Source organism: Rattus norvegicus, chromosome 1 (genome assembly GCF_021556685.1).
Source record: "Rattus norvegicus strain SHRSP/BbbUtx chromosome 1, alternate assembly SHRSP_T2T, whole genome shotgun sequence".
Taxonomy (NCBI): Eukaryota; Metazoa; Chordata; class Mammalia; order Rodentia; family Muridae; genus Rattus; species Rattus norvegicus.
The window spans coordinates 13631736-13646131 of NC_141534.1; the positions used below are offsets into that span (position 1 = coordinate 13631736).

General features: G+C 42.7%; 1 protein-coding gene across 4 annotated transcripts in view; it reads left to right on the forward strand.

Moving 5' to 3' along the window:
- Txlnb (taxilin beta) overlaps positions 1 to 14396 on the forward strand; it is a 45605-nt gene that overhangs the window by 550 nt on the left and 30659 nt on the right. For 2 of the 4 annotated variants that reach the window (XM_087556536.1, NM_001438184.1), the window contains 3 exon segments: positions 550 to 660; positions 2304 to 2749; positions 9999 to 10090. In XM_087556536.1, coding sequence (XP_087412662.1) covers positions 2317 to 2749; positions 9999 to 10090 — 525 coding nt within the window. In that variant the 5' untranslated portion in view covers positions 550 to 660; positions 2304 to 2316. 4 annotated transcript variants of the gene reach the window in all.

The following is a 14396-nucleotide window of genomic DNA, read 5'->3' on the forward strand; positions in this document are numbered from 1 at the left end:
AGGTTGGGGTTTGGAATACAGCACAACAGGGGAGTATTTGAGGTGTTGGGACTGATTCCCAGTGCTACACACACACACACACACACACACACACACACACACAATTAATGTGGAACAGGAATTTAAAGAATATCCATGGACTAAAGTATTTAAAAAAACAAAAACAAAAAAACAACTGTAGCATCTGATGGCTTGAATAGATCACAAGAACATTTTCTTGTAGCCTAACCACAGTACCATGCCCATGGACTGTGTTGAAGTGACTGCTTTGGAATTTGATTGACTATAGAGCTCACCCAATGATAATCTCCCCTACACTTAAAAGCTCACATATGCATTCAAACCAGTAAATGTTCACTATTTTTAGTCTGACTTAGAGCCTATTCTCTTGACTTCAGGGATGAAGGGCTAAATGTCAGAACTCATTTTAGAAGAACTTAAAATAACTCCTGGCTGGACAGCAGGTGACACGTGTCTCTCTGTGTGCTGGGGGTGGGGGGTGGGGGGGACAGGAGTTATATATAGCAGAGAGCACAGCGAGCCGAGGTCAGGATCTAAATCGCAGTGGTGGAGACATCGCCATATTTTGTGATAACCCAGCGGCTGGATTAAACGAGTGAACTTCCTTCTAAGTCAGCGAAGGCTGGGTGGGCGCCACAGGTGGGTAGGGAGTGTCTGTATGCTGCATTCCCCACTCTCATGTTGGCATGCAAGTGTTCAACACCTACTGCATTCAAGTGCTTGGCACTTGCCCTAAAAGATGGGACAAGGCAGCTGTGCATGTTTTTTGTTTTCACTGACAAGGCTGACACAACAGCAAAAGCCGTGAAGCCAGAGGAGGTCGCCATATTTTTATACTGTTAATCAGCAGCATAATTATTAGGTTCTATTTGTAAACAAAATGCACCAGAACCAAAAAAAGGGAAGCCAAATCTATCTGGCCCTCAACATGGTAGGAGCGAAGCCCAGAATCTTTAATGCAATTTGCTATATTGTTCCATATTTCCCAGAGGCCGTACTATTATCTGGGTGTTGTTTCTGATGTTGCTGCTGGGGGACAGGATTGTATAGCAGAGGCAGGCCAGGGACTATCTATGTAACTGAAGATGACCTTGAACTTCTGACCTTCCCGCCTCCGTGAAGAATAATAAGTAGACGTGCTCTGGCATTCCTGGTTTGAGTTCATACTGTATTTGAATGATTTTGCTAGTTGAGCTCCCTGTTTATTATGTGTTGCTATGTCTTAAAACTCTTACGTTTTCCTAGGACTCTTTGAGCTAGAAAATTATAATCTCTTTGCTTCTAAGATGAAGTCGGCTTCTAGAGTAGAAGAGAGTTACAGAAATTTAAGGAGCTAGTATATCCGTGGGTTGGAGAGATGACTCATGGGGGAAAGAGTGCTGGCTATACAAGCTTTAAGATTTGAGTTCAGATCCTAACAACCGTGTGGAAACTTGGAGGCAGTCAAAGGAGCCTGCAATCACAGGGCTGTTAGCAACAGAGGCAGGGGGATGACGGGCTTGCTGACTGCAGCCTAGTGCTGGGTTCAGTGAGAGATTATCTTAAAGGGAGAAGGTGAATGTGACGCCCAGACATCCTCCTCTGGCTTCCACGTGTGCCCCGACACATATGTGTCACACTCATACACACGCATACACATGAAAATGCATTAATAAGAATCATCATTCATTCATATTACTGGTTGATGTCTATATTCCTCATTCCCTGTTTTGATTTAAAACACTAGTCTGAGGCTCAAAAACCTGTTTTTGCTGATCGATAATTGCATGCTGTTCATTTTCAGGGAGAAAACACTAGAAAAGCGACTTTACCTAATAATGTGCATTAAAGTATACAAATTAAATTTTCTTTACTTAAAGATTAAAATATAGTTTAGGGGTGTAGTTATTAAGGATGATTTTTAGTAGTCACAATGGTTCTCGTATTAAATATTAAATTAAAAATTAAATAAAAATTGAACTTTGAGTGAAAATGTCAAGCGCATGCACTTTTAAGGACTGTGAGGTCTACACCTGAAAATCATAACACCAATTGGCTAATATATTCATAAAAAGCAATACCATAAATTAACTCAATCTCAACAAGAAGGGATTCTACTAAAATGTAACAATTACATTCAAAATAGGTCAGTAATGTGACCTGAATTTTAGAGTCAACGGTATGTGAAAGTTCATTTATTCTGTGGCAGATACCAAAATTAGTGGGCACCTCCCTGACAGACATCCTTATCATTAATACGTAAGCGAATTCATCAGGTAAAACGTAACTGTGCTTCCCACCAGGTCCTGCTCCCATATGGAGACTAATCATCCTGATCAGCTCTCAGTAGAACAGCCAAATCCCCCAGGGGATAGCTCTCCACTCAATCAAAACGTCCCAGGAAAACAAGATGTTCAACAGTCCTCAACCTCAGGCCAAGCAGCAGAGCAAGAGGCAAGCCCGCATCCTGAGAAGGGAGACCACGATATCTCTGAAGAGCTGAGCCGACAACTGGAAGACATTATAAACATGTACGGGTCTGCTGCCAGTCCCACAGGAAAAGAGGGCACCTCCGAAACTAAGGAGCAGCCCCAAAACACAGAGGCACCGGACAATGAGGATGGGGACTATGAAGAAACCACTGAAGAGACAGACAGAGAACCCACTGCTCCTGAAGAGCCTGCCACAGTCAAAGGGCCTGTCAGTAATAAAGAGCAAAAGCTGGAAAAGAAAATCCTGAAAGGATTAGGTAAGTATTATGTTCTAATATAGGACTTTTCTCTTAAATTATTTCATTGGCTTTAACATCAGAAAAAGACAGTGTTTGGTTTCAGACCCCAGGGGACAAGGGATCAAGGTGCATATTTTACATACCAAAGTAGACCTGGCCCCCATGCCCCTGAACTTTCCAGCCCAAGGACTGGGCTGCCCTTCACTCCATACTCTTCCCTGTCTCTTCTTCCCTATATAATTCAGACATGTTTTTGTTCGCTCTGTCTCTCTCTGTATCCCTCTCCTTCTCCCCCTCCCTTCCCCTCCCCCTCCTCCTCCCCCTCTCCCCCTCTTGCTCTCTCTCCTCCCCACCCCCCCAAGCAGGCCATTTCTCTTTCTCTTCCTTCCCCTCTCCCGCATGACCACGCCCCCCGACCTCTATCCTTGGAGCCTATAAACTGGCCTGGGAGCAGATTCCCCATAAACCCGCCTCTAAAATACTCTCATCTGGTTTGAATCGGCTCCTTCCGCTGGCAGAGAAATAACCTATCAGCCACATAAATGGATTTGGTTTAATTTCAAATCCTCCTTTTGGGATTCCCTACATTTTCCATTGCTGTGTTTTTCTCTAGCCCATCCCCTTTCGTATTACCGAAGTGAAGATTTTCCACGCATGCCAATCTACTCCACGCACGTGGCTACCCATCGATCTTAGAATTCTAACCCAAAATTCTTAAGATAATCTTTTGTTCTTGCGGTCTAACCCTGACCGGCTTAACCTTGATCTCATCTCCACTGTATTCCCTGTATCTCTTTTCTTTACCAATCCATCCCTGACGCCACCATGACCGAAGTCATTCTCACGCCACCACGACCGAAGTCATTCTCATCTTCTCTTTTAGTTCTTTGAACTTCCGTGCTCCGTTCTCCAAAGGCCTGAGCACACTGTACCCTAAGCGTCTGCCCGTTTCCCACGGCCACCCTTCCAGCCCTTTGAGCATAGAACTTCTAGCTGCCATTTAACTCATAGCCTAATGGCATTTTCTTAGTCACATCCTAACGTTGCAATCCCCTTGGGGTTTGCATTATGCCACGAGTCATTCTTTAGTAACAAGCATTTCAAGTCATACATTTCGGGAGAGAGTATTTAGTTAATGAAGCTAATTCCCAATTGGATTATTTTTCAATCTCAAGAACACTGTGTGTGTGTGTTTTGGACATCATCGGATGCCTATAGTATTTAAGATAGGAGATGATAAATTAAAGACTCAATAGTAATTTGCTGAAAGAATGAAGCAATGGGATATTTAAAGCAAACTTAGTTAATAAGCAAAATATAATAAATAGGGACAAATTTATTGATAAAATAATTGTTAATTAGATCACTTATTGTAAAATATTTTTTTATTAAGGATAGGTCACAAAAAACAAACAATAATAATAATAACAACAACAACCATGGTTACGTCTGCCAAGAACTGTGCTCATCTACCATTAATTTCATGACTGGTTAGTGCCTGGTTAATGCCTGGTTACGAGGCACTGTGTTGTGAGAACAAAAAGAAGAGATGACACAGGTTAAGGGGCTCTTGGTACAGAGAGAAAAGCAAACACAGGAACCATTACTCAGCAGAAACACACAGAGGAGGAAATGGTTTTGAAGAACATGGGGTTTGATAGCACCAACAGTAACTGTGGATGGAGGGAAAGAATGCTAATTTTGCACCCCTCGCGTCCTATGACTGAAAACACACTACTACACACAGGACAGCCCTCCCAGTCTGTCCCCACTGGTGACCAACAGCAGAGAACTCACTTCAAAGACGACTTCCCACATGAGACTTGGTTGGTTTCTCTCTTCTCCCTTACGTTTTCTTCAGCTTCTGTGATAGATGGGTAATTTCTTGAGGGTAGTAACCACGTCTCATTCACTTGTGTGGTGTGATAGAACGAAATACCAAGGATGATGTATGAGAACTACGCTCATACCCGAGTAACAGATTTCTTATCTGTAAACCCAAGTAAACTACACTTGAGTAGGGTACTACTATGTACATAAAATGCATTATGAAAAGGTTTCAGGAAGTGTTCATTGATACCTTCTACTAATACAACAGACCCCCACCCCCCACAACATAAAGGTCACAACAGTATTTAATATATTTTCATATCCCAACAACACAAGGTTGAATCATTCTAGAACACCGGGAGGCATAATAATGTCCCTCTGTGTTACAGAGAAAATTTTTCTTTTCTCTTCTCCAATCAAATCGTCCTAGATGTGCCCCTTAGCTCTGTCGTGTTAAAGATCCAGAATGTTTCCAAACCACTGTTTATATCATCCTAAGCCATTTATATAGGCACCTCAGTGTATGTGTTATACTGAGGGACAGAGTATGAAGGAAATAGGAGAAAATTAAAGAAAATAGGAGAAACCATTTGGAGCTTTATACTCTCTCCTGTGAGTTGTTTTTATAAATCCGTATAATACTTACAATTACCAAATCATTAGGACAGTTTTTTCAGGATGAGAAAGCAATCAGACTTTTTTTCTCCTGCTACTCTCCAAAAATTACCCAGCTCCAACCCAGTGTGTTTGGCTAGAATTTCTGTTTGTGCATCAGAGGCCCTCTTCAGGCGTGTGTGGGCCAGTGGCCTTTCTGTGCCATCCCTCTCAGTGTCATCAACGTGTTCTCCTACACACAGTATCGCCTCAGCTACACTCATAACAGCATTTTCAGGCAAGCCTACCCATAAACCACGTTAGTTACCTATAAGCAGCTTTAGGAAACTCCTTGGCTCCTTGTTAATTAAATCGCACTGCAATTTCGTCTACAAACTTAACCGTGTGTTTAACTCAGATTCAAAACTTACCAAAACTCTACAATGCACAGAGATTCAGAACTGGTATACATTACCTCAGGCCAAGGCACTATGCTAGTTTAGCAGAAAGCAAATTGTGGAAGAAAAGGGTGCTAATGGCTTTGGAAACTGTTCCTTTTGACCTTAGAGTAATAAAGTTCTGACTGTGGGCTTCCCCGGGCAGAAGGAGGTTACCAGATGAGATAAGGCTCTGCCTGTAGATGCCTATAACTGTCTCCTCATGAAAGAAAGCTTTTCATAGGCAGCCCTAACTGCAGAGGTCTGCCATTTCTCTGAGTAATTATACTAAATATCCCAAGAAAGAGGCTTGTTGAGGGTTAAGTTATTGACCATCATTGACTACAGGTAAGTTTCTATATATACACCAGGACACTATGGACTCCATAATGTCTTCAGGCACCTATTTACTTCTCATCTTCTTTAGAACAGTCACACACACACACATATAACTCTGATAAGAATTCTAAAGGTTCTTGAGGAAAGGATGAGACACAAAGGAACTCAAGGAAAAGAAGAATTGGTGGGACTCAAAGATAGATGAATTGGTTCACAGAGAAGTTGAAACTTGGGTAGAATTGAGTAGAGAGGAGTGTAAGAGAAACAGAGTCAGGGTGTGGGAAAGCGAGTCTTGAGTGGAATGCCCCATTCTCTCTTCTGAGCACAAGAGGCAGTGTACATGTCAACACCTTACTACTCTTTCTGATTATCTTGTTCATGATTACTAGTAGAGTAAATGCATCACCAGCAGACTCATGAGAAGTCCAAGTCTATTCTCTAAGTGAGCGAGAGGCTGAAGTTCCAAATGTCACCACAATAAAGTCACAAAAATTCCAGAGGCACAAAATGTCAACTTAATGGAGGATGCTGTGACAGGAAAACACAGCAGGGGTAGAACTTTAAGCATTGATTGTGGTGTTAAAACCAAGTGAAACAATCAAACACTGTGACCATGAGGGTAAGAGAATACACATTTAAAAGGCAGACCAGCATTTAAAATTCTAGGTTGGCAAATACATTGCCCAAACAATGTTGTCATTTTCCCTTCATTCCTATTAATTCCAGGCTATAAATGGTTAAAGTTATTTCATTTGTGGAGTCACTAACCCTTACAGAATCCATTTAGTCAACTCACTAATCTAATTCAATATGCAAAGAAACTGAAACAACAGAGTTGCTCCTCTTACTGACGGCCATGTGGGTCCTAGAACTTAGGTCCATTTCCTGAAAACATCTAATGATGTTCCAAATTGTTTTTAATACTTACTGATGCTCAATTTTATTAGTAAGGAAATGAAAATTAACATTAAAATATGAATCTGGGTGTAACATTTGAAAGAGGACACTCTTCAACAATAGGTAGAACGGAAAAAGGAGATACAGAATTGTTCAAGTGAGTACAACAAGAACTGATGTTACCTCACAACCAAAAATGAGATAAAAGAAAACCTTTGGAAGGGAAAAGGTGTAAGTTTTAGGGATACTTTAAGTCTATGCAAGTAATCAGGGCATTTAACAGAAGCAGGGATCGCTCTGCTAACAGCTTAAGAAAAACCCTGGTTCACATCTCTATAGCTGTTTCAACTGTCTAAAATTTAAAGTTCTTAATTTCTTCTCCAAATGATTGATTAGAAAAATAAAGACTTTTGAAATGTCTTTGACATAAAGTGCTCCTTTATATTTCAATACAATCGTGCCAGTGGTCACAGCCAAATGTCACAGTCTTGTCCTCACTGCATAGATGTTTCAACTTTGATATAGCTTCCAATACACAACATTTCGCATTGTGGTAGTCGCAGACCCACTGCATGCCTTCCTCAGCTTTCGCAGGGAGGAATGAGACTAGCTTCACAATTCAGGAGCGAGCACACGATGCCTACCTGATAAAACACTCTGGAGTAAAGCCAGGCTTTCCTGTTGTGTCTGACACATCAGCATACGGCCCTGTTTCCATGGGAACGCAACAACAATTTTCTTAGAGATTGAGCACATCCCTGTTTCCCTCCTCCATGAGTGCCCGTGTAGACCCTAGCCCAACAGAACCCATGCAAGTTTAAAACTTACCATCTCTAATGAGTTCTGCACATGCCTCTCTCTAGTTTCTTGAATGATCTGTTGAGGCTGGGAAGAATTTTTGAAGGTGTATTGATCTACTGGAATGATAGATAAGTATCTGTACAAAAGGGCAAACTACTAGAGCAGAATGGGATTTCAATGAACATGAAGATTATACAGTAAGAACAACAAGACGCCCTCTGTACAGCTACAGAAAATACAACCTAAGGAGACCGACCCTTCATTTGAGAAGACGACACACTGGAGTCAGAGTCTCTCATTTATTTGCCCTTCCAATTTGTTTATCTTCCAATAGGAAGGCATACAATGGCTTCAGGTGTTAGCACTCACCATGAGAGATGTCCCAAGACACCAAAACCCCAGGTGAGATAAAAGGCTCACCATCTTCTACTTAATTTGGACAATAATATTTGATTTGCCTGATACAGGTGTCCATTGGCTTCATTTCACTATATTATTAGCAGTGCTCAACATTTGACATGAACCAAATGCTACAAGAGGCCCTGGCCCTAACCTGGTGGACAAGAGCGCTTCCTTCTCTACTGGCTTAGGCCAGTCTCAGATCTGCATTGACTCACTGAGCCAAGATAGACCAAACATTAGCAATGACGTCATTTCCTTCTAAAGACACTCCACCTTTGATTCGCTATCTTTTTCTGCTACCAAAATTTCTCGGGAGAGCTTAGAGGAAGTCACCTTGGATTAAAGTCTTTCCGATGTCAGCAGTAATTATGTAATGTTGGTGATTAAGTGCCTCTCTAAGATAAAAGCAAGTATTCAGTTCTTGGGGAAAAGGTTGCAACTTTGCTCGCATTCTTTAGCAAGTTTATATTAGGGTTCTCCTCAGTGGCCTGACCTCCTTACTGTGAGCAGATAGAGCGGTTTTCACAGATAGGTGAGATTGGGAAGACTCCTCCACCTTGGCAGCATGGTTTGCAAAGGTGTTGTCAGTGGTCACCGTGAGTCTGAGCTGTCAGACATTCCTCCTGACACTGGCCAGATGATTGACTAGCACTGTGGAGAAGCAAAGTTAAAGGAGACAGAAGGAAGAAGGCAGCAAGATCCTAAATCTGGTAAATTATCAGGAACATAGTTGTAAAATATAGCTTGATGTCTGTTGTGGTTATTATTAAAAATGAATGTAATCTTTCTATCCTGCACTTGTGCCAGCACCATAGGGCGGCATGGCATCTACAGAGTACCTTCATCTCAGCGGCTGTGTACCTCTAGTTATCCTCTAGTCCCAGAGGTCTCTCAGCCCCCATTGCTAGCCACCCTCTCCTGGCTGTTACTCTGACAGCCAGGAACTCTCTGGTTCCAGCGAACCAGTAGAATCAAAACACTAGAGGTCCAGCAGCAGCTGACCTATCTCGGACTCTGCCCATACTCCCAGCAACCGCCCCCTGGTAGTTAAAGTATAAACTCCCAAGAACCCGTTAAAATCAAGACTCAATAAGTGTAATTTAGCAATCAGATTTATATGTTAAATTCTCAATCCACAATACATCCACACAATAAACTCACAACCAATTGATAAAGTTATAAACTGCCCACCTAGATAAGATAAATTGAGCTATAGAAATCCATCCCTTAAGAAATATTCATAATTATCTATGGCCATTTAAGGCCACCTGGATCTGGATCGTCCTTCTCTGTCTCCATCTTGATTCTTCTCTTCCTTTCCTTTTCTCTCTCGCCTTACACACTGTGTCCCTGCCTTACATTTTTACTGTCCAATCACAGGCCTTGACCTAACTTGTGCCAGCCCTCACCTACATATAGACATCAACCTACAGATGTCCAACCGGGGAGAAGAAACGACTGCCTGAGAAGGCTGAGCCCAAATTCATGGAACACTCAGAAACACACACACACACACACACACACACACACACACACACACACACACACCCCTATGAAATATCTCCCAGGTATAGATCTTTCCCCTTTATGTATTGATTTGTATTCTCTGGTAGGTATTATGATATGACCTAGAATCCCTTTAGATTGATCCCTTTAGAATATTAAGGGTACACAATGGGAAATAATAAGAATGAAGAAGAAAATTTGGGGACTACTGCTTTCACAAGCACTTATTGAAATTCTACCACGGATTTGACTCTGCACCACACGAGCTAATCCTGACTCCAAAAGGCAGAGGCCACCCTTTCTTACAGGAAAAGGCTGAGGCTTTTCCTAGCTGAGGCTCAGGAAGGTTCTTGGTTTGGCTGAGGTTTGATCCTAATTTGCAAGGGATCAATCCAATGTACCAGTCCCTATCACCTGACCATATGCTCAACCCTCATTTTTAATTTATTTTATTTTTTTAGGTAAAGAAGCTAACTTGCTCATGCAAAATCTAAACAAGCTGCAGGCACCCGAAGAAAAGCTTGATTTTTTATTCAAGAAGTATGCTGAATTGGTAAGACGTTTGGCCAGCTCTTTCTGTTAGGAAGCCCCCAGCTCTAGACAGTGCTGAGAAGAGAACATGGCTTTCCATGAACATCATTATAGAACACAGCTACTTAGCACAAACAAGCCATCGCTAGATTCACAGAATGCTGGTAGGAAAGTATGTTTAAGGAAAAAGAAAAGCTGACTTGTAACAATAGAAAGGACAAAGAAGGTACCGCTCTCTCTGTTTAATGGTGTGCAGAATCTGGGGGAGGAGGGGCAAGAAGGAATACAGGTAGCTGAACTTTGTGGACATTTTATAAAGTTCCTTTACCTTCTCTATAAAGATGAACATCAAACTTTCATTCAGCTTCTTCATCCGTGTTTCTCAAAGGCAATGAGGGGAGATGCAAAGTAGAGTTAATGTCACCCCACAGTCTGAGGTACACACTTGTCTGACCTGAGCCATTTCTTCAGTTTTCTTCCTTCGGCCCCATTCTTTCCCTTCCCTACGATGGCGAAGTCTTCCAAGTGGGTTGCTTAGTCCTCTGTACAGCTTCACTCTCCATAACCAGGGTCCTGGGAGCAAGAGAAGCCACTTCAAACCTTCCAAGAATTCCAGAAAGTCACCGTGTTCTCTACTTTCAAATTGGCCAGTAAAGACAAGGGCTTGCCGAGCACAGTACTTTGCTATCAAGGAAGCCTCATGAAAACCTGCTGGTGTGAGAGGGAAAGGGTAGCTGAACAGAAACATCAGAGGTACATGTCCAGCTCCCCCTTGACCCCCAGAAACCGAGTTCATTTCACTTATGTTTCCTGTGTGCGCTCTTTAAGAAAGCCACTGGCTCGTTTCTTCTGAAGAAGCAGCAAAAGGCAAATGAAGTATGAGATGCACAGAACTTCCTCTGGGCAAGTGTCGAACCCACCTCCCCTGCAGGGGTAGATGCATTTTACGCTAAGGATGGTCCCATTGGGAGCCTGCCCCTGGGAGTATCCCTCATCTTCAGTCCAGCCCCACAAGAGGCTCTGAACCTAACTTCACTGGGAGAGCCTCCCTTACAGAGTAAGCGTCAGGCCCACAAACTCCATGCCTCTTGATGCTTTGTTTTTCACTGACTGCATGCAGCCCTGTAACCCCTATGTGTCCCTTCCTTCCTTCTGCCTTGACACATCCTGTTACGCAGAATCATGACGCCACCCACACAATACAACTCTGACACCCTGAGTGTCTGGCTGATTGCTTAACTTTCAGTTATTTTTAATCACACGAATCACATCATATGACACAAGAGCTCCAAGTACACAAAACAGTATTTCTAATCCATCATCTAAAATACAAACTCTGTTTGATACATGCCCCTTTCCAGTTCTGTGCAGCCAGAAATGGAGTAACTTCTACCATACGGCACACGAGTTAATAATTTGTTTTCTGGATGCATGCAGCATTTTTTTTTTCATGTAATTCAGTCTATATAAGTATGTTTTGTTAGAGTTGTGTCATATTCCATTAACTGGCTCTGTGTGCTGCAAAAATGATAATATTCTGTATACACTAACATTGGAAATTAATATGGCGGCAGTGATTCCTTAACCATCCTTTCCCCCCATAACCACACAGAGACTCTTTACTATGTCAAAGCTTAGGCCTTAGTTTGGCAGACTCTGAGCTAGCGCCTCTAAGTTAACTATCTAGTCCCATTGAGTCATGTGGCTAGCTATATCCACAAGGCCTATAGTTATGCCCATCTCCTCTCATGTCTCCTGGTAAAAGGACCTTCCCTTCTCTTCTTCCCAGAGTCCTTTCTTTCTCCCTCCCAGGATGTCCCACCTATCTCTCTATGCTGCCTAATCATAGGCTATAGCCACCGCCTTCACTTTCTTCTTTCTTCCTTCTTCCCCTCCTCCCTTCCTCCCCCTCCTCCTTCTTCTTCTGCTTCTTCTTCTTCTTCTGCTTCTGCTTCTTCTTCTGCTTCTGCTTCTTCTGCTTCTTCTTCTGCTGCTTCTTCTTCTTCTTCTTCTTCTTCTTCTTCTTCTTCTTCTTCTTCTTCTTCTTCTTCTGCTGCTGCTTCTTCTGCTGCTGCTTCTTCTGCTGCTGCTGCTTCTGCTGCTTCTGCTGCTGCTGCTTCTGCTGCTTCTGCTGCTTCTGCTGCTGCTTCTGCTTCTGCTGCTGCTGCTGCTTCTGCTTCTGCTGCTGCTGCTTCTGCTTCTGCTGCTTCTGCTTCTTCTTCTGCTGCTGCTGCTTCTGCTGCTTCTGCTTCTTCTGCTGCTTCTGCTGCTTCTGCTGCTTCTGCTGCTTCTGCTGCTTCTGCTGCTTCTGCTTCTGCTGCTTCTGCTGCTTCTGCTGCTTCTGCTGCTTCTGCTGCTTCTTCTGCTGCTGCTTCTGCTGCTTCTTCTGCTGCTGCTTCTGCTGCTGCTTCTTCTGCTTCTTCTTCTGCTTCTTCTTCTCCTTCTTCTCCTTCTTCTCCTTCTTCTCCTTCTCCTTCTTCTCCTTCTTCTCCTTCTTCTTCTTCAATTAACTTGGGGAGCAAGGTCTGCACAACAAAAGCTGGTGTAGGTGAGAATTCCCCTGGGTTGGAGCAATCAGATCTAGGGGTACAGAACGTAGCATTTAAACACAAGCAGCACCAGACCAACCCCACCATTGTGCTGATTGACTAATTCAAGAGACAGGGTCCTCCTGCTTCAGAAGCTAATGTTGTTGTGAACACCATCATTTATTAGAGCTGTCCCTTCTTCATTACGATTTTAAGAAAAAAGTTCTAGAAATAGGACTACCGGATCAAACAGGATGAAGGCTTCTTGGTTTTCTAGCTTCCTGGCCATGCTGCTTGCTAAAATAAGGGTAGAGCATTACAAGGCAGTTTAGCACTGGCTATTAGCAATTCACATGAGCAGCAGCGTAAGTAGGAGGTCAAGGACATTTTCCCCAAACCTGAACCACATTCACATATGTATGTCACGTCGCTCTGACTTGTGCGCCTGTGTCCACTTTTTATTATTTCCTGTACTATCTGTCCATCATCCCTTCAACTCAACTACTACGTACCAAGGCCGTTATTGTTCACTTCCTAGCACCATTTTGCTATACTTGGCAGGAAGTAGGAAGTATTCTTGACTGTCACCTGATGCCATTTACATGCCTGGAGATGAATTGCCTCTCCAGTCTGAGGGAAATTACTCCAAGAGCTAGGGCTACTTATCCTGGTCCCAGGAAATTCTCTGTGCCTGCTTACCATGCTAGACAGTCAAGCCTGTAAAAGCATTCCTACACTTGGCATTTGTCTCATCCCCTATTAACAAACTAAGACCATGGGGTTGGGGATTTAGCTCAGTGGTAGAGCACTTGCCTAGCAAGCGCAAGGCCCTGGGTTCGGTCCCCAGCTCCAAAAAAAAGAAAAGAAAAGAAAAGAAAAGAAAAGAAAACAAACTAAGACCTCAGAAGCTCACCCAAAGACCCAAAGACATTTCCATTTCAGGGAAGAAAATTCATGAAAAAATTTAATTAGTTACTTGGAGATAAAAGTCTATTTCCTTGCTCATTGATTAGGACGCTAGTATAGAAAATGTCTGAAAAAAAAAAAAAAGAAAATGTCTGAAATGTGGAGTAAACGGTCAACTCCGGTACTATAAATCTAAGTACCACTCGAGCTCACACATGCTTACAGAGCTTGAGGCCTGCAACATTGTCTGGCATCGCATTCATCAATAAATAAGGATATGTTCATTAATAAGTGAGAATACTTCCTGACTACATTCAGAAATGGCCTTAGAAAAATACTTTCCGGAATTTTTGCAACCTCTGTGTACTTAAAAAGAATCACTAAGACAATCCTAATTTAGCCATTGACACTAGATGTGGTTTTATTTTTTTTTTTTTTTATTTGATGAAGAGAAAATAAGAAATTTCAGATGAAATCTTTTAGACCTATTACACATTTCGGATCTGCACCTATGTGAATTGTAAACCACACAGCCAGCGCTGGGCTGAGGTTGACTTAGTTACAATGTGTTTACCTTCATTCATTAAAAACCCCTGCCCAGACTGTCATTCTCCCTCTCTGCCCTCCTTCCTCAGACCCACTGACCTGGAACCACACAGGTTAGATTCTCTTCTTGCACCCATCTTTCCTGCCCTCTGAATCCTCTGAGGTACGCCCAGTTGCCCTGAGTAGGTTGCTATCCCTGCTGGGCCTCCAATCTCCTACCATCTATCTGCCCATCTTCATCAGATCCAGAACCTTACAGCTCACGTATATCCACCAGAGATCCTACCATGTGAGGATCACGGAGGTTGGTCCCCCTCCCAATACCTACTACAACAGGAATATCCACAG